The sequence below is a fragment of the Mastigoproctus giganteus genome, chromosome 9 (genome assembly GCF_048544385.1).
Source record: "Mastigoproctus giganteus isolate SK-2022 chromosome 9, ASM4854438v1, whole genome shotgun sequence".
Lineage (NCBI taxonomy): Eukaryota > Metazoa > Arthropoda > Arachnida > Uropygi > Thelyphonidae > Mastigoproctus > Mastigoproctus giganteus.
This window is the reverse complement of record NC_143583.1, coordinates 159955990-159977605: the sequence shown is the minus strand read 5'-3', so window position 1 is coordinate 159977605 and position 21616 is coordinate 159955990. Positions and strand designations below refer to the sequence as shown.

General features: G+C 36.5%; 1 protein-coding gene across 1 annotated transcript in view; it reads left to right on the top strand.

Moving 5' to 3' along the window:
* The window catches only part of Tmtc4 (Transmembrane O-mannosyltransferase targeting cadherins 4), a gene marked incomplete at its 5' end in the record, with an annotated part of 433994 nt that overhangs the window by 336775 nt on the left and 75603 nt on the right, over nucleotides 1-21616 (top strand). Inside the window, one exon of the mRNA XM_090380839.1 lies at nucleotides 21169-21283. Within this exon, the coding sequence (XP_090236965.1) occupies nucleotides 21169-21283 (115 nt within the window). The remainder of the gene's footprint in view (nucleotides 1-21168; nucleotides 21284-21616) is intronic.

The following is a 21616-nucleotide window of genomic DNA, read 5'->3' as shown; positions in this document are numbered from 1 at the left end:
AATCCAATTAATAAAACTGATATAAAATTTAAAATAATGTCAATTATACTATAATTTAGCGTACCCCCCCCTTGTAAGGTACCAGTTCCGAAAAACGCGAAATATCACCAAAAAGGGGTTAAAAGAACTACTAAGAGAAAAACAAATCAAAATAATAGACTGACCATTATGCCCCATATCGACAGAGGACCATGAGGCCAATAATGGTCATGGAATCGCTGCATTTCATTCGCTATACAAATCATCGCAAAGGCAAAAAGATCGAAGAACCAAACCACCCATTCCTCCTCCGATCGATCCACAAATGCCGAGGATTTGCACGGCGGTGGTCCATATGCAGCGAGAAATAAATTATGGAATAGACAGCACTTTAGAGCAGAAACACGCCACTGACATAATGTAAGCTTATATAAAAAGAAAAGGAGAATAGATGGCGACACAGGCACTGCTTATTTAGCATATCAACTCACTACTACCACTGAGTTATATTTAAATAATAGCTTAAAAGTTAAGATGTAATAACATAAAATAAAAAGTTCTGTTTTTTTTATTTTTTATTTTACGTTATTTTTATGTTAATTTTCGCTCTACAGTTTTTGCCATACTACTGACTTATGTTTTATTTTATTTTGTTTTATTTTGAATTATCAGATATATCTGGGCATCACGTGGAGGATGTGTATTTTGCTGCCTCTAATGATAGCTTAATATTTATTTATTATTATTATTTTTTATTATTTTTATTTTATTATTTTTTTCTTATTTTATGTTATTACATCTTAATCTGTATATATATAGAATCAAATTACTAAAGCATAGAACTGGGATATTATAAGATTATATTAACCAATCAGATTAATGCCATCTGAGAAATGTAGAAGACGTCCTGTAGTTTAAAATACCCGAAGCAATCCAAGAACAAACCGGACCTTAGGCAACAATGGTTAAACATAAATATTAAATTCAATAAAAAATATACATTATTAGTCAACCATGGGAAAAGATACTTTGCAAGGGAATTTGTCGAGGGCTAAACCCCTACAAAATACATAACCCATGGCTGGCAGAGCCATCAGTTTCTGTTGACAACTGCCTGTATAACTAGGGCCGAAAGTTGTTGAAATGGACACATAAGTTAGGTATTAAAATAAAATAGTATAATAAAATAGAAATTAAGTAGCTTATTAATAGTAATTTTGCAGAAGACAGGCTGGATGACATTTAGCCCGACCGATAGCTGTAACAAAATAGTAAATAAGCAATGCTGAGAACCAAATAATCTGCTAAACATAATAAGCTAAATTAGCTAACAGAAGGAGAACGGAGAGAAGGCTAGTTAAAATAATAGTACCTCAATCCCCCTGAAATTGCTCTAATAGTTCATGAGGTATGATAAATAAGAATAAGATAGTTAAAAAGTAAAAAGTGAAGGAAAAGTGTTTATACGATTGTACATAGGATGGTACCGGGAGCGTAACTTCCTGACCCTATAAGAAAGGGATCCTGGTATAGTAAGAAAATATCAGCAAAGAAGAGCCGATAAAAATTGGTAATATATAACGGAAATATATCGAAAAGTGGAATACCGGAATGGCTAATTCCTAAACGCCAAATAGGCAATATTCATAGTAAAAATGTTAAGGTCATAGGGAGTAGGATATACCCATGATGAAAACACTAAGGTAATACGGCGTTAAATATACGTTACCTTACCCTGTTGAAGCATAGACAAGAAGGACCGTAAGTCAAAGCACATGTCATATATTCACCTAGATGAAGACAGCGCCACCTCAGATGTGTCAAGCAACTACAAAAATGAAATTACTTGATAAATGGATAGGAAGCGCCCTCTATCGTGTTGAAAGCAGAACCAAATCCAGTTTTCAGTTCTCAGCGGTAGAAGAGAAAAGAAATTAATTCCTACTGTAGCAACACATATAGGTATGACTTTTTCAATGAGTGTAAGCTATATATGCCATGTTACTACAGCAGTACCTACTATGTGTACATGTATATACATAGGCTGTGTAGAAACCGTTACTCGTAACAGATACTGATGTAATAAACCAAATTCCAAGATTCCAATAGTTATAAATCCAAAAACCAAAGATTACAATATATATATTTATCCAAAAATAAACCAGTGTTAAAGCTGCCTTAACAGCTGATATGGTTTCCAAAAGGTTTGTTATCGTGGTATTTTTTAAGGGCTATAGACATAGCTGTATACATATTCTTCATAATAAATTTATGCGGGAATCCGTTACCTATTAATTTTTGTTTGAGGTCGATAAGCGTGTCGATAATATCATTTGTATTGTTGCAAATTTTTATCCTTCTGACATTGTGAAACTATAATGTTTTTATGGATACGTATAGAGATATTGGTAAACCAACTAGTTAGGTCTATAGATTTGAACTCAAATTCACTGCATTTGTCATATACCTTAGTATATAAATAATTATTATTTATATGTATGTCTATGTCCAGATAGGTAGCTTTATTTATTAGCACCATTCATGTTAGTAACCTCTAGAACCAATTCCTGTGGGTAATAAATTTATAGCTTCTTCATGAAAGTTAGGATAATTAAACACAATTAGTTCGTCAATATATCTATACATGATAATATCTTTACTGAAATTATTTTCAAAATGGTGTAAATACAGGTTAGCAATTAGGCAAGAGCTACACGCCCCCATGGCAATGCCTGTATGCTGTATGAAAATGTTGCTACTGTTATAGATGTAACTATTAAAAATGCAAAGATTTAATAAATGATCCCAGTAATTAGATTGGCAAGGTAAGATGTTACTATAATCTGTGTAATATTTTTTTAAAACTAAATTTAAACCATCATGTGGAATGCTAGTAAATAAGTTTTTAAAATCAAAAGTGCTAATATATTTGATGTTATGTTTATTGCCTTTCAAGTATGCTAAAATTGGGCTATTGCTATTAATAATTCTAGTAAAGTCCAATTTATTAAAAATGATGCTTAGCAGGTCAACCAGCTTTTTATGTGGGACTTTAGCATAGCTATTCCTACATGATGTTATAAATCTGAAACTTATAGGTGATTTGTGAAACTTAGGTATACCATATAAATAAGGGAAGTTGGTGTTGTGGTTATTCAGTTTTAACTTTTTTTGTATGGCAAGTAACTTTTTAGTAATAGTGCTAAGGTTACTGTTTATTCTAGTGTAAGTGGTACTGTTATATAGTTCGTTTTGTAATAGCGTGGCATAGAATTTTTTGCATATGAAACTGTAATTGTTAGCAGCCTTGTCTATAGTAGTTATGATAAAATTAGCTTGTAATTTCTTTAATTGCTGTTTGATTTTGTGCAGATCAAATATTTTAATAGTCCGATTGGTGTTATGGGTCATATGTATATGCTGATTAAAGTCAGTATGTGTAAGAACCAACCATTTATAGAAAGCCTCTAATGGTAAATTATGTTTATAGGCTAGTTTTAAGCAGAAATGCATAAGGTCCAAATGTAATAAGGTCCTTATTACATTTGGACATTTGGTTATTTTATTAGCATTAGGTAGGATATTAGGTCTATATTTAAAACCATAGGATAGTAATAAACGCAGTTCAGTGTCTGGAACCAAATTAAGGTTCCCCGTAATAACATGTTTATAGTGCATATCCACATTATTGTGGTAAGTGGCAATTGCATATGGCCTCCTTGTAGCCATTATCTAAGTTACAGACAAGCTGTTTATAGTTACATACCGTAAGCCCAAAAGGTTTATTATAGCTAAACCTGGTTACTATATACTTATTTTTAACAGGTAGATCATGTATATGTTTATTAATAATGTCATTAAAAGGTAAGCTATCAAATATAATATTACAAAATTTAATGTTAATATAAATATTAGAGATAGTTGATTTATTATCCAAACGATACCTGAAAATATCCTTGAGTAGGTGGTCTAAATGTTGGTTACAGTGTTGATACGTCGAGTTGATTTTTTCCAATGCTTTAGGTTTACTGTGCTTAAGGCGGAATACTATATCATGTATGTTTTTGATATATATAATAGGTTCATGCCATGATTCAATCACATCAGTAAATCTGCCTAGAATATACTTAGTGTGTGTTTTTTTGTTAGTATTAGTATTAATATTATTGGAGGTACATTTCTTTCTAAGTGTAAGTTTGGATGCAGGTCTTTTGGCCATATGAAAAAGTTTATAAACACAGGTATCTGTATTGCTATTGTTATAATTATGTCCGTTGAAAATTCTGAGGCCATAGGGATAGAGAGTTTTAAATTTTAGGATATTGAAATTTTCTCGTTCAAGTCTAATGTGATTATGTTCTGTTTCGAGTATGGTGATGGTAAAATTGTTGAAGCTATGTACTTGGAAGTGTTGTAGTTCTATATCATTTTGGTTAACAAAGTTTTTAATATGTGATCTGTGCACATTTATTCTTATATAGAGTTCTCCCCCGTTTGCCTTATATATTTAGCCTGACATGTAATGAGGTAAATAAGGCCACTTTACACCTTATTTACCTCATTACAAGTAATGAGGTAAATAAGGCCACTGGCATGGCAGAATACCGGATTATTGGTATTGTGGGAAAAGTAATTGGTGTTCATAGATGGGCAGGTTTGACATCGCTTATTACCACAAGGATTGAATTTTAGGTAATGATTACCAGGGTTGTATATGGGTTATGTATTTTTTAGGGGTTTAAGACCTCGACAAAGTCCCTTGCAAAGTATCTTTTCCCATGGTTGACTAATAATGTATGTTTTTTATTGAATTTAATATTTATGTTTAACCATTGTTGCCTAGGGTCCTATTTATTCTTGGATTGCTTCGGGTATTTTAACCTACAGGACGTCTTCTACATTTTTACAATTTAACATTATTTCATTACTGCGTGTATATATATATATATATACACACACACACACACACACACACACACAATATTTACAAAAAGATATATACACAATTTTATATACATTAACATTCTCGTTTTTTTTTTTTTTTTTTATGTAAACCCCAAACATGAGAGGTGTTAGAACCTATAGTACTTAGTACCGTGCTTCGGTTGGAGGTTGAGAAGACGAAAGAAGATATTCGTTGACATTGGACTTGAACTTCTGTAGACTGTAATTTTCAGAAAATACGTATGAAAGAAGGTTGTTCCAGAAAACAGCAGTTGAATGAATAAACGAGGAAGTTGAAAAGTTGGTTCTGCGCGTTTGATGTTGGACAGTAAATGGATGTTGACTGGTGGCGGCACGTGTTCGGACTGTTTTGAAAGAGAGAGCGGGAATTATAGAAGCCAATTCAGAAGAACAGTGCCCATGGAAGTGTGGAAGAGGCATGCAGCAGAAACAGTATGTCTATGAGACAGCGAGTGGAGAGACTCTGTTAGAGATGAGTCATTAATTAACCTAACTGCCCTCTTCTGAATGGAATCAAGAAGCCTGAGAGAGGTTTCGGGAGCACCACCCCAGATGTGGGAACAATATTCCATGGCAGGGCGGATTTGCGATTTATATAGAGCAGCTGTTTGGAAGAAAAGTAACGCCGAGAGCGAAAGAGAAAACCAAGTTTTTTAGATGCAGAAGAAGCAATATTTGTAATGTGCTTGTGCCAAGAGAGATTAGAAGTCAGGGTAATCCCCAAAAGAGATATAACATTTTGCCTAGAAATCGGAGTGTCACTAAAGATAAGCATAGGGGTAGAAGAATCCGTTTTGCGAGATATAAGACAAGACTGAGTTTTAGAAGGGTTGAAATCAACTAAGTTGTCTTTGCCCCACTGGAGAATTACCTGAAGATCGGCATTTAAGGAATTGGTAGCAGGTTTTCGGGGAGTTGAAGCTGATTGAGCAGGACAAGGTTTCTCAAAATGGAAAGTGGAATGCAATGTGCTATCATCGGCAAAACTATGGATAGGATTTCCAGGGAGTGGAAGAAGATCATTAATATACAAGAGGAAAAGAGTGGGAGAAAGAACTGAACCTTGGGGGACTGGCATTAGTGGAGAAGTTAGAAGACAGAGAGCCATCCACCATCATCCTCAGTGAGCGTTCAGAGAGAAAACTGGATAACCAGTTACTAAAAACAGTTGGCAAACCATAAGATGGAAGCCTTTTTAGAAGACTTTTATGCCAAACACGATCGAAATCCTTTGAAATGTCAAGAGCAACTACTTGAGTTTCACCAAACCTTTCCATTGAATTAGTCCATAAAAGGGTAACATAAGCCAGAATATCACTAGTGGATTGACACTGACGGAATCCATACTGGCGATCGTTGATCAGATGGAAGGTTTCTAGGTAGTTTAAGAGTTGGCGGTTAATTGATTTCTCCATTACTATAGAAAGAGTAGAAGTAATTGCAATGGGACGATAATTGGATGGGAGGGATTTGTCACCCTTTTTAGGAACTGGCTGGATATGAGCAAATTTCCAAGCAGAAGGAAAAACACCTTTGGAATAAGAAAGTGAAAAAAGGTGGCAAAGAATAGAAGTAAGTTCAGGAGCACAGGTTTTGAGAACAAGTGGAGAAATACCATCGGGACCTGGAGCTTTCTTAGCATCAAGATTCATCAAAATCCTTCTGACATCCTTTTGACGGAAGACCACAGGAGGCATTGAATGGAGTGTGTTGGGAATGGTGGGAGGTGTTTTACCAAGATCATTAATAGATGAGTTGGAAGAAAAATGGGATGCTTGCAAGTCAGCTTTATCCTTGGCTGAAGTGACAACAGAACCATCTGGTTTGGACAGAGGTGGGAGCAGAGATGGGCAAAAGTTGCAGCCAATAGCTTTGGCAAGAGACCAGAATGCTCGGCTACCATTAGGGCAGGAAGCAAGTTTTCTACTCTTAGCCTGTTCAAACTCTAGTTTGGACTGATTGATAACTGCTTTACAATTGTTGTGAGCTTTGGTGTAGGCAGAAAATGAAACTGAAGAATTAGAAACAGACACGATAGGAGGGAGTATATGATGCCCAGACACGATAGGAGGGAGTATATGTTGAGAGCCTTGTCGATCAATTCGGCCCTGGAAAGATTGTGCAAGGCTCAAGGGGTAGAATTTTTTTCAGCCTGAATACTTGTTAACAGGAGAGATTGTTTCTACAGGGATGGGATACACTTAAATAGAAAGGGTGCAAGAATATTTGCTGATGCTATCGAGGCAGTGTTAGGTGGGTCGGAAAACTGCTAGCTTGGGGGGAGACAAAGACCAATAGATTGACAGTAGCCACTGGCAGAGGTGAAAGAGATTCTTGCACTGCTTCTATTAGAATGAGCAGAAGCCTGAAAAACAAGATGCATGGTATTTCAGAGACTTCTGGGAGCCATTGCGGTACAAGTAAACACATGGGTTGTGTTAGGGTAGCTAAGAATAGAAACAGGTGCAGGTATACTTGCGTGTACACCAATGCTAGGAGTTTAGTAAATAAATTTGATGAATTTGAAGTATTGCTCAAAACATCAAAGGCAGATATTGTTGGGATATCAGAGACGTGGTGTCACACAGATATAAGGGATGCAGAACTGCAATTTGGGGAGTACAACGTTTACAGAAAGGATAGAGAGGACAGGAGGGGAGGAGGGGTTATGCTATTAGTTAAGAAACACATAAAAACCAAGGAAGTGAAGCCAGTCGACATCGCTGGACAGTGCAGTGTTGAGTCAGTTTGGTGTGACATAAGCATTGGGAGATCAAAATTGAGAGTAGGAGTGTGCTATAGGCCTAATGACTCTGATGAGTATAATAAGGAACTGTACAGGGAAATAGAGTGGGCCAGTAAATCAGAGAGTCTTATAATGGGAGATTTTAACTTCCCAGATATTGACTGGAATTTGGGGGCTGGTTACTCACACACTAGCAGGGCTTTTGTGGATTTATTGGATGATTGTTTTCTACATCAGCATGTTCGGGAGGCAACAAGAGGGAGTAATACTCTTGATTTGATTATCAGCAGTGATTCTTCATGCATTAAGAATCTGCAGATAAATGAACCACTAGGTGGCAGTGATCACAGTGTGCTGAAGTGGGATTTACTCAAAGAGGTAACTACCATCAGGGGTAAAGGGAAGGGTTATTGCTTCTGTAAAGGCGACTACGATGGACAGAGACAGTATTTAAATTCTATACAGTGGGACCAACTGATGATGTTACCAACAGCAAATTCAAAATGGGAAGCATTCAAAGAACTTATCTTGGAAGCTACTAGGCTTTACATACCAACTAAGAAATATTGTTCAAGGTTTAGGCCAAAATGGATGTCAGATGAACTAATAAGGCATATGGCAGAGAAGAAAAATGCATGGGATACTTACAAATTAACACATGACACAGAAGCCTATGATAGATACAAGTTGATATGCAACCAAGTTACAAAGGAGGTTAGGCAGGCGAAGGCAGATTACGAGAAATCTTTGGCAAGGGAAGCAAAGAAAAACAGCAAAGAGTTCTTTACTTATGTAAACTCTAGAAGGAAGGGGATGAATCCGATTGGTCCACTTGATATTGATGGGTCAACTGTTGATGATCCTGCTCAGGTAGCTAACAAACTAAATGAATATTTTGCATCGACATTCACACATGAGGAGTTATTCAGCAAGGGGAATGCCAGAGGTGTATTCAACTCTAGCAGTAAGCTACAGAATCTTGAAATAACTGGGAGTAAAGTGGAGGAGAAACTGTTGAAGATAAACACAAGAAAGGCACCCGGGGTGGATGGGATCTATCCAGTTATATTAAAGGAGGCAGCAAAGGAAGTAAGCAAACCCTTAGCCATAATTATGAGAGCTTCCTTGGACTCAGAGGAGGTACCCATAGACTGGAAATGTGCAAATATGACCCCAATTCACAAAGGAGGATCAAAGGCTGACACAAGTAACTATAGACCTGTGAGCTTAACTTCTGTTCCAGGAAAATTAATGGAGGCACTGGTTAAAGAAGCACTGCAGGATCATTTAGACAAGACTTCAGTTATAGCTCAGACACAGCATGGTTTTGTTAAGGGGAAGTCTTGCCTGACCAACTTGATTGGATACTATGATGCAGTCACAAAAGAACTGGATGCAGGGAATAACTTTGATATTATATACTTGGATCTTAGAAAGGCTTTTGATACTGTTGCACATGGAAGACTGCTACACAAATTGGAGCAGTGTGGCATTGGAGGCAAGTTGCTGCTATGGATAAAGGGGTGGTTGAGGGGGAGAAGACACAGAGTGGTAATTAATGGACACTGCTCATCGTGGACTAATGTTATTAGTGGAGTCCCTCAGGGCTCAGTGTTGGGTCCATTATTGTTTTCTGTATATATAAATGATATTGATGATGGTATATCAAGCTTAATGTCCAAGTTTGCAGATGATACAAAGGTTGGCAGGGTTGTCAAGGACACTACTGACACTATGCTGCTGCAACAGGATCTGGAAAGGTTGAGCAGATGGGCTGAGAGGTGGCAAATGAAGTTTAACATTGACAAATGTAAAGTACTACACAAGGGAAACACAACCCCAGAGCAACGTATCAACTCTGTGGTACTACACTGACAGTGGTAGAGAATGAAAGGGACTTGGGGGTGGTTGTGCAGGCAGATATTAAGTTCTCTGAGCAGTGCAGACGGGCTGCAAGAGTAGCTCATGGAGTATTGTCAATGATATACAGGAATTTTTCCAGCAGGGATAAGGAGGTGATTATTCCATTGTATAAGGCAATGGTCAGGCCACACCTAGAGTACTGTATACAGGTCTGGAGGCCTCATTTCAAGAAGGATGTAGAGCTGCTGGAACGAGTACAGAGAAGGGCAACAAGATTAGTGAATGGAACAAAGGGGTGCTCTTACGAAGAAAGGCTTAAGTTTTGCAAATTACAGTGTCTGGAGACTAGGCACCAGCGAGGTGATCTGATAGAGGTGTATGAAGCCTTGAATGGTTTAAGCATGCTCAATGCTGATGGGATTCTTCCTCTAGCTCAGAAAAATCACCTGAGAGGGCATAAATTCAAATTGAGGAAAGACAGATGTAGGATAGACGTGCGGAAATTTGCCTTTAGCCAGCGGGTGGTTGGTTGGTGGAACAGACTCCCATCCCTTGTGGTGGAGGTTGATAGCCTAAATAAGTTTAAGGCTCAGCTGGACAGGTATTTTGAACGAACAGAGGGGTGAAGTGGAAGTGGGTTTTTTTTTTTTTTTTTTTTGGCTGATGCTGCATAAGCTTGCTTTCTTGCATCAAATGCCTCTACTAATGCTAATGCTAAACAAGCCAATTACGATATGCAACATTCTTCTCTTGAACAGCCTTAGCACATTTATTGGAAAACCAAGGTTTAGATAAAGGACGAGATTTTAAAGTGGGGTGTGGGATAAAGGATTCCATTCCTGCAAGAATAATTTCACTGACACGATCTGAGGAAACGTTGACATCAGAAGTTTTGAAACAGTAATCCGACCATGGAAAAGAAGAAAAGTCTCGCAGGTCATCCCATTTTGCATTCTTGTAATGCCAAACAACACGAGGTTGGGAATAACCATGAGATAAAGGTTCTGTTGGAGAAGAGACAATCACCAAGTTGTGATCTGAAGTACCTAAAGGACTTCTCACTTCGACTGTGTACTTAGAAGGGTTGTTTGTGAGAAAAAGATCAAGCGTATTGGCCGTATGATTAGAATTGTCCGGTATTCTTGTAGGTAAATGAACAATCTGTGCTAGGTCATTAGTAATTGCAAAAGCCTCAGCATCTCGACCAGCTGGGTCGGTGTGACAAGAAAATGGAAGCCAGCTGGAGTTGTGAACATTAAAATCACCAAGGAAAATTACCTCACTGTTAGGAAAGTTGGACTGGAGAAAGTCAAGTTGCAAAGAGAGGAAGTCAAAGAGCTCCAAGTGATTAGTGGAGTTGGGAGAACGGTAGAGACAACAGATAAATTTGACCCAATGAGGTAGAGAGATTTTAAGCCAGAGAAGATCAAAAAGAGGAGATTCCAAATTGCTAAGTCTCTGATAGGGAATATCAGAACGGACATATGCACAAGTACCACCTTTGAGGCGAAAGGAATCATACAGCGAATAATTTGGGCATCTGAGATGAGCAGTAGTTGAATCAACCGATAACTGAGATTCTGTCAGAAAAAGTACATGGGGTTTGGCAGATTGCAAGTGGAAATGGACATTGTTGAGATTAGAGTTGAGACCACGTATATTTGTGAAATGAATTAGGAAGTGCTTGGGAGGTTTAGATCTTTTCGCAGATAAGCTTGCTCTATTAGTTTGACAATTCATGGTGTATTCAATAGTAAGAAAAAGTGGGTGGGATATGCTGTATGAAGTAATGAAATTTTTGCATTGGCGTACACATTGTAAGAATATACCCAGATCCTTGACATAACGTGGCCTCGACAATGTTCCCCGCATACACACTACTCGGACTCCCTCCAGTCACTATCTGGCAGAGTAGAGGTAGCAAGATTATACACTAGTTGATCCGGAAACCTCCTAGAGAGGTACCAATAGGTTCGGTCCAGTGTACTAACTAGCTGCCGGCCTGAAAACACCGTTTTAGAGCTGTACCCTCTGAATGTACACATATATAAGACATTATATGGTGCACTTCGTACGTGTATCTCAGTGTCAAGGGTGGCAAAAGCCCATCTCCACGTAGCTCATCTGTTCTGGCTTAGAACCTCAACACATCTAGCCTAAAAACATGTGCAAGGTATTTTACCACTGCCAATATTAAGACAGCTGTTGACCGGTGCCCTTCTCTAGTCCCGGGTCGACATTATGTATTTGTGCTGAATGCACGTCCCCCACCCACCAGATGTAGTGCAATACCAGTAGGTGTCAGCAAATGAATTACTAGTGGAGAACTTCCACAAATTATCCTCACTTACACCCACTAATTATTATATTAAACAGATATATACAATACTTTTTTTAAAAAATATTCTCAGAGTCTCTGAATTACTGAGAACCAAGAAAACAACATAAAATATACATCTTTACAATAACAATTGACATAAATCTTGTCAATAACAGTTGACATAAATCTTGTCAATAACAATTGGCCAAAATCAATGCAACATTAATTAACATAAATCAACACAATAGCACTCCATGTAAGTCAACATGATAACAATTAACTTAAATATTCTGTTTACACTTTAACCTTTTGCCTTTTGGTCATTTGTGAAGTCAATTCCCAGAGGAAGGGTGAAGTTCTTAGCTCAGCCCTCAATATGAAAACTGATCTTGAGAAACCATAGTCTTTTAAGTTTTTAACGAAAAGATCATCAAGTATTTCCTCCTTAGCATATTCACAAGGGACACCATATATTAACACTGTTGGATCAGATAACCGAGGTTTCTCCATTGTAAGACCTATCTCTTTCAAAGCAGAAGCAGAATAGATCCTATTAGCATCCACCGAATTTGTGGTCTCCACAAGTATCCTGCTATTCCTAAGGAGAAGGATACGTTTTGCTTTCATCTCCTTGTGGTCATGCTTAATGACTTGTGTCACCTTCTGCTTTATATCCTGACTCGAACTCAAGGAAGAGTCCTCAGTAGGCCTAAAAATAATTAGATTCTGAGGATCACCACACCTCTAGGAACTGATAAGGATCTATCCCGACTTGCACTGTCAGTCCTCTGTTTGGATCTTGGTTTATACTGGTTGACAACAGGATCAACCAACTTGAGATCCTGCCGCAGTACCTCTTCATAAGACTTCTTATGAAGTTCAATCTGGCAATCTAACATTTCTTTTATCTGAGAAGCACTCGCTCCCAGATCCCTAGCACATACCTTAAGGCACTCATTTTCCACCACCAAAGCTATCGTCACCGCCTCCACGTCAGCCCAGAGACCATAAATTCTATTAGACGCTGGTTTTGTTATTTTACTTGAATCTTTAGACATTATTTCTCCTAAAGCCCTTCTTATCTTAGCCGATGTCACATACACCTCCGAGGCATGTAATGATCCTCCGAGGTTCAAACCATCTATAAAAGAAATCTCTTGGTCCTCTCTACTACAAACATTAACTATTTTATCCCCTGTATCACTTGGGGAATCAAGACCTGCATAGCCCTCACTGTTCTTGGCTGTACTAGCTCGAACTTCTTTAACGAGAGACTGGCTGTTCTTATCTTCTTCATCATTCAAAGTCTTATTTTTATCCAAATTTGTTTTAAGTTTAGTTTTGTTTGTTTCCCCTTTTGTAACAGTTTTAGGGGTTTTTGATTTCCTTTTACCTTTACCCTTAACTGGCGTCTGAAAAGATTCTTTGTTAGGAGACACCTGTTTTGTTGGAAAATCAACAGAAGAATATGCATCAGAAGAAGATGAATATGCTTCAAATTCCTGGGACCAAGTAATATCTCAGTCTTCTTCTGACATTATGTTTATTGAACAAGTAATTCAGAAGAAAACAACCAATTAATTTCAAAAGTTTAACAATATATATCTCTATATAGACACTTTACCCGACCCGGGATTAAATCTGCATAAGAGTTGAAAAATTCATCAAGGTTAGTTTACGGGTCTCAGTCCCTAACGAACAGGGGGCGCCAAAAAATTATTTACAAAATGAGTAATTTCAAGTAGATTTTTTTCCTCCAAAATAAGATGCTGAACTCCAAAATTTAAGAGGGTTAGCCACTTTAAGTTTCTTTAAAAGTAGCCCAATAGTACAGAAAGACTGACAGCATAGGAAGGAATGAGAGGTTATGCTGTTAGTTAGGCAAGTTGACAAGTAGTTTCCAGTGCAATGTTGAGTCAGTTTGAAGTGACATAAGCATTGGGAAAGCAAAAATGATAGTAGGAGTGTGTTATAGGCCTAAAGGCTTTAATTAGTACAGTGAACAGTTGTACAAAGATAGATTGGGTTAGTAAATTGGAATATCGTATAATGAAGGATTTTAATTTTCCAGATATTGACTGGAACTTGTGGGTTGGTTACTCGCATAGCAAGACTTTTGTGGATTTATTGGATGACTGTTTTCTGTAGCATCATTTCAAAGAGACAACAGGACGAAGTAATACTCGATCTGATTATTAGCCGTGATTATTCATGTATTAAGAATCTGCAGATAAAAGAACCACTAGGGTGCAGTGATAACAGTGTATTGATATGGGATTTACTTAAAGATGTAAACTACCATCATGGGTAAAAGGAAGTGTTTTTGCTTTCGTAAAGAGGACTACAGTGATCTTAGAGAGTTTTTAAATTCTATATCTTCTGAATCGTGTGAGGATTTATATGCATTCCATGCACTTTTCTTCTCTGTCACTTATCTCAATAGTTCATCTGACATCCATCTAATCCTTGACCAGTATTTCTTCTTCATTGGTATGAAAAACCTAGTAGCTGCTATGACTACTTTGCTAAATGCTTCCCATTTAGAATATGTCAGATCTTATTCATCCTGCTGCATAGAATTTAAAAACTGTCTAAGATCACTGTAGTCACCCCTTACAAAAGCAAAAGCCTTTCCATTTAACCTTGACAGTAGTTATGTCTTTAATTAAATTCCACAGTCACTGTAGAATTTAATTAAAGTTATCACTGCTGATAGCCTCATCAGAAGTATTGTTTCCTCTTGTTGCATCTCTAACATGCTGCTATAGAAAAAATATTCATTTAAGAAATCTAGAAAAGCCTTGCTAGTGTGTGAGTGACCAACCCACAAATTCCAGTCAACATCTGTAAAGTTAAAATCCTCTGTTCTAAGACATTTTAATTTACTGGTCCACTCTATTTCTCTGTATAGCTGTTTGTTGTACTCATCACAGCCATTACGCCTATAACATACTCAACAATATTGTTTTTCCAGTGCTTACATTACACCAAGCTGACTCAACATTGCACATAATCACCCATGTCGACCTGATGCTTTGCCTTAGATTTAATATGCTTTTTAACTAAGAGAATATTACCTCTTCAGCATCACTTATGTGTGAGTGACACCATGTCTCTGCTGTCTGTACAATGTCTGCATTTGATGACTTAATCAGTACTTCAAATTCTTCAATTTTATTTACAATGCTCTCAGCATTATTGTGAATGCAAGTTTACACGCACATGTTCTTACTCTTAGTTACCCTTACACAGCCTGTATAGCTATTTGTATTTCTCTGTATAGCCATTTGTTGTACTCATCACAGCCATTACGCCTATAACATACTCAACAATATTGTTTTTCCAGTGCTTACATTACACCAAGCTGACTCAACATTCACTTGTTCCATGATGATCCACAGCAGGGCCTGAAATCCCTAACAGCTTGCTTTTTAGTCTTCTGCATTTTCCAGTAGAAATAGTGCAAAAATTACCTTCACCTCTGTGTAAAAGGATTTGATTAATCTATTTGTCCATGTGTCCCCCAAGCTACAAGTTTTTCGACCCACCTATCACTGCCTCAATACCTTCAGCATATATTCTTCCATCCCTTCTATTTAAGTGTATCCCCTCCCTGTAAAAAGTCTCTCCTGTTAACAAGCACAGACCATGCTAAGAAAAATTATACCTCAATGAGCCTTGCACATTCTCTCCATGCCAAATTGATTGACAAAGCTCTCAACATATACTCCTTCCCACTGAGTCTGGACAGAATTGCAGATACTTTCAAATTCAATCTTAACTTATGACTTTTTCCCAACATTTCTCTATACTTGTTAATTAAATCCTCAGATCTCTTACTCTTAATAGTATTAGTGCTAAAAAGTGCAATAATTTCATCTTTTGTGCCTTCAAAGATGATATCTGATCTATATCGTCTACTTTTGCCTCTGGCAGACATACTCTGGTCCTATTCCACCTATCCTGCTTGCACAACGTATTATTTGTTTCCCTGACAATATAACCACCTCCTGTGGGACCAGTTCATCTCCCTTACAGATTGCTGCCCTGTTGGCTGATGCACTAGTGCAAGCTTTGGCATTGAGTTATTGATGGCCCCCATCTTCATTCCTTCGAGGGCATCTGCCCTACTCTTCAAACACTCATAAACACCCATCAGAACAAAATTGGCACCTAATTTCTTCACACTCTGCACTGAACACAAACAGAAAGATATCCTCCTTGTCTGTATTATGTCCTGTTCCAGAAATATCTCTAAATATTGCACAATTTGCTCATTTTGTTAGGCTATTTTTCATGGGAGAATTGGTCTCTGTAGTTCTCCTTGGAGCCATACCACTCTGCTACTTTTTGCCTGTTGTTTTGCTGTTCTAGTCTGTGCCATGATTTCCTTTTAAATACAGTTTAATTGATTATTTAACAATAATACATTAAGCTAATAGATTCCTATGACCCGTATTACAATATCAAATTTTACATTGTTTTATAACCGTTACAATCGTTAATTTTACAACCGTTACAATCACAGTTATAAATGAGTTATATCCTTTCTGAAAAGTAAAATTTCTTAGCTAAAAACAAAAAGAAATATATTCCCTACAGGTGATTAGAACCTTTGAGCTACTTATCACAATTGATACCTACAGTTTCACGCCAATGCTAGTTACATGTTATGATATTTGTGCCAAAACACTGATACATTACTGGTATGAATTATTAATCTGGTATGATTTTATTAATCAAAAAAGATGGTTAAAATTTCCAAAAAACTTATCTGATCCCACGAGCTCAAAATTCTTCAACCGTTCCCATCTACTCTCATAACGGGGGTGGGGGGAGTTGTTTTTTTTACTAAGCTCTGTACATCACACATCTGAAGTCCGTCCTCATATAGGCACTATCTTATTTTTGCCAATCTCGTTTGCCTTTCACAATAAGTTAAATGCATTTTTACATGAGTTCTCCACATTTGGACACAGTATACCCAAGCATAATCTTTCAATTCCCTTATAGAATAGGATTATAACCACCTGATCTCCACACACAATTGTTCGAAGTCATCATTAAGATATCATGGTCCTTCTTTGTCACCTCTCTACATTGCTCAGAGAACTTCTTGTGTGACTATAACATGACTCTCACATGTACTTGTAAATTGGCAAATGCTATATACTAATAGAATTTCTGTTTTTGTCATCCAGTTGAGATATTTTCTTACTCGGGGAAATAATTAAATGAAAAAAAAAATGTATATATATATATATTTAACAGTGAATACGTGAGATGCAGAATGACCATCTAAATCTAAAATGGAATATTATTATTGCATAATTTCAATGATTTACTGTCTTGTTCACAAATATAAATTACACAGTTCTATTCTCAGTGGACTTGACAGATTCAGCTCGAATAGGCCAATTTGTCATGTTTAGGCACCATGTTTAAGCACATGTGACTGCTAAATATGGTTAATGATTGTATTCATTATCAAAAATAATTAATGTATACTCTTCTGACTTAGCGATCATTATTATTATTAGCCATATGATTCAAGGAAGCCTGAGGCTTATGCTGCACCAGCCAAAAAAAAAAAATTTTTGAATTACCCTGAAAGAAAGAGAGAGAGAGAAAACAAGAGTCAGAAGTAGAATGGAATTGCCAAGAGAGAAGAATGATGATATCCCTAGGTGTGCCGAGCACATACTCACCAGATGTGAGCCCCTGTGGCAGGGGTGGGGATCCTGCAGCCTTTGTCTGTTTCTCTCAAATGCAAAATCCGCCTTTTATTTCATGACATAACACCAAACTCAAAATATTTTTAAGGTAAATTTTATATATTGTTATTCTCCTTATATATATTAGTGTAAATTTATGCCATACATTAGCAAAAAAAAAAAAAAAACATAAAAATATATGATAGATCGATAGAGGACTAAACAAAGTGAAGGGGTAAAATTAATTATATCGATAACTGTGTAGTTAACAAGAGGCCTGTCAGTGGCAACTCAGTAATTGGCAGATGGGCAACCACCCAGTGATTCACGTCACAGGCCTGAGAGCTTGTAAGAAAGAGTTGTAACATGTTAAAGAAAATGTATGCATTGCCTTTTCTAGTTAAGGAAAATAATAATGAATTATATATTAAAGTAAATACAAATAAAGTATTTATTCTAATTCACTAATATGTACAGAATATTATTGTTTTTCATATAGATGATATGGCATCACTTCCACTTGAAACTGAACTTAATTTGGCAAGGTGGTTTTGGCAATGGGGTTTTAGATATATAGGAATTTTGCTAGCAGGGAAAAGGAGGTGATTGTCCCTCTGTATAAGGCAATGGTCAGGTCACGCTTTGAGTACTGTGTACAGGTCTGGAGGCCCCATTTTAGGAAGGATGTAGATTTGCTTGAGCATGTACAGAGAAGGGCAACAAGATTGGTGAGGGGAATGAAAGGATCCTCTTACCAAGAGAGGCTTAAGTTCTGCAAATTGCAGTGGCTGGAGACTAGGCACCTGCGCGGTGATCTGATTGAGGTATATATGGCCTTGAATGGGTTGAGCATGCTGAAATCTGATGGGATTCTTCCACTTGCTTAGATTACGAACCCCTTGGGTTCGTAATCTAAATTTAATTTGAGGAAAGATAGTTATAGAATAGATGTGTGGAAATTTGCCTTTAGCCAGCAGGTGGTTAATTGCTGGAACAAACTTCCATCTGCCATTGTGGAAGTTGAAAGGTTAAATAAATTTAAGGAGGAACTGGACAAACATTTAGAGGGAATGGTTGTATGAATTTTTTTTTTTTTTTTTGGCTGATGTTGCATAAGCTCATACACTTGCTTTCTTGCATCACATGCCACTACTACTACTACTACATTACCTTTCTTATTTGTGATGACTCATCTAGCTGACTGCTGTCAAGTGTCAGTTGATGGTTTCCAGTGATTGTTTCCTTTAAAATTAAACCTTCAATCAATCTGTGTATTTCATTTTAATTTTTACTGGTTACCCAATTATGTCGAGAAATAAGAAAAGAGCATTAGAGGAGGAAAAGAGAGTATTCAATGAAGAATGGGAATTGCAGTATGACATTGTTGCATTGAATGATAAAATGATGTGTTTGCTGCTCTGCAATGCCATATTGGCAACAGTTAAGAAATATAATTCATATCAGCATTATGCAAGTCATAAGGACTACAAATATGCTAATCTAGAAGGAAAACCTCAAAAGTCTGCATATAAGAAAATGAAAGATGGAAAGTAGCAGCAGCAAGTATTCAAAACCACGTCAGGACAAGGGATGACATCACTGAAGCGACACATAAAGTAACATATATAATTGGAAGAAGAGGTAAGCCCTTTATGAATGTGGAAATCATAAAAGAATGCATTATTGACATTTTGGGATGTTTAGATTCAGCTAAGGTTAAGAAGTACAAACAACTACCTCTTTCAAGGAGGACCATAACTGATCGGCAACATGAATTAGCCCACAATATAATGGAACAACTTCATGCAACATGCCAAAGCAAAGCCATTTATTATTCGATCGCCTTGGATGAATCCACTGACATTACTGACTCAGCACAGGTATTATTTTGTATTTGTATTATAATTGTGGATTTTTATTGTCATGAGGGGGTTACTGACTTTGGGTACTCTTACTGCCAGGACATGTGGAATTGACATCTTCACCATCCTCAAAGAAAAATGCCGTGAAGCGCAACTGAATTTTACGTAATTTAGTAAGTGTATGCATAGATGGTACACCTTCCATGAAAGAAAAACATGAAGGATTTGTTACTACAGAAAGAATTTCCAGATACTTTGATTTCCTTTCACTGTATTCTTCATCAGCAGAATCTGTGTACGAAATCTACTGTTTTAAGTGGCACATTATATAAAGTTATAGGTATTGTAAACTACATTCGAGCAAATACATCACAAGATCGCCAATTCCGTAACATGCTTCAGCTTAATGATGAAACATTCAGCGTGAATCTGCCACATCATTCTAAAGTGCACTGGTTGTCCCAAGGACAGATACTCGTCAAACTTTTATCTTTGCAAAAACAAATCACAAGCTTTTTTTGAGGAACTAAATCAACAGTGTGAATTGTCAGAAGTGGAATTATGCGGAGATATTGCATTTTTGTGTGATATAATGTCAAAGCAAACTGATCTGAATATTTTTTTGCAATGTAAAACGAAATCTAAATATGATGTGTCACTTAAAATACAGGCATTTCAGAAAAGGCTGACCTTTTTTCAAAACCTTGCTTAACCAAACAGAACTTTCAGTTGAACACTTTCAACACTTTCCTGAACTGGCAAAAGTAATTAATAAACAGGATACAAACAAATTATTAAGGAAATGCGACATGAAAGAATACACAGCTGTTCTAGCCTCTCTGATTGGAGAATACAATGAAAAGTTTGCTGATTTTGAGAAACATGATCTCGCACTGAAACCAGCTTTTCAACCACACCTGATTGATGTCTCCAAAGCACCTGATGACTTACAGATTAAATTAATTGAGCTCTTAGAAGATAATTTTCTGAAGTCTCTGTTTGACGCGAAGAAGATTCTCTTTAAATATGGAAAAATGCTGTCGAATACACGTCTACATCAACATGTTTGTCAAATGCCATCTTGTTTTGCACAACTTACTGTTGTGAATCAACATTTTCATATATGACACAAATTAAAACAAGCTTAATCTCAGATGATGGATATTCACTTGGAGGACCAATTAAAAGTACGCTCAATGATGTTGGAATCAAATATCAGACTACTATCTGGCATTAAGCAGTTGCAAAAATGTCACTAAATGGTTTGTTGTCTAAATTCATTCATTCTTAGTTTTGTTATCACTTTTGTTAAACAAATAAATGTCTTCACTAATTTGTTTCTTTAAATTCCTCATACAATAACAGGCTGTAATTAAAATTGTAAATATGCCTACAAGAATATAATTTTTCTTTTGAATGTATTTAATTCTCAGTATACGGCCTAATATTTCTCTAAACGTTGGTAGAAAATTATTGATGCCAGACTTTGGAGGTTCAGTTTTGTTAAGAGATCTGTGTATCTCTTTCTCACTTCAAAATGAAAGGGTAAGCAACTTAAATGGAGTTTTGTTTTATTTTGATGTGAACAACTTTCTTATTAAGTTTGTCTTCATTTTGACTATAAAGTTTTTTTTATTCATAGGAAACACTGCTTAAGTATGTATTGCATTCATTACAGTATAATTTATTTTAATCGCAACATATGTATGAATTTTACAGTACTTGGATCAGAAAAGGTATAACGATGCATATCGATTTTGGAGGAATGCTACATCTTTGCAACCAACTCATTTAGTTGCCTGGAATAATATGATCATCATGTTTGATAATACAGGTAAGTCACAATTTTTGTTTTTTTCTGTACAATTATATGATATTGATTTGTGATAATATACAGTTTAATAGATTTTTTATACTGATTTAAAGTTAATGCCATCACTGATTAAAATCAAAATGATCCAAAATTTAAACATAACTTATTTTGTAAGTGATAGAGTGCGGTGAACACATTCTCCTGTAATAGCAATTCTTTCACTGTATATGTTTTATACAGTGAAAGGATTGTTATTTTTTCAATGATAAATACTATCAGCATTATTTTACATTGTCAGTAAAAAGTAGCACATGGTGTACTTCTCCATAGGAAGCCGATGTATGCAGCTTGCCA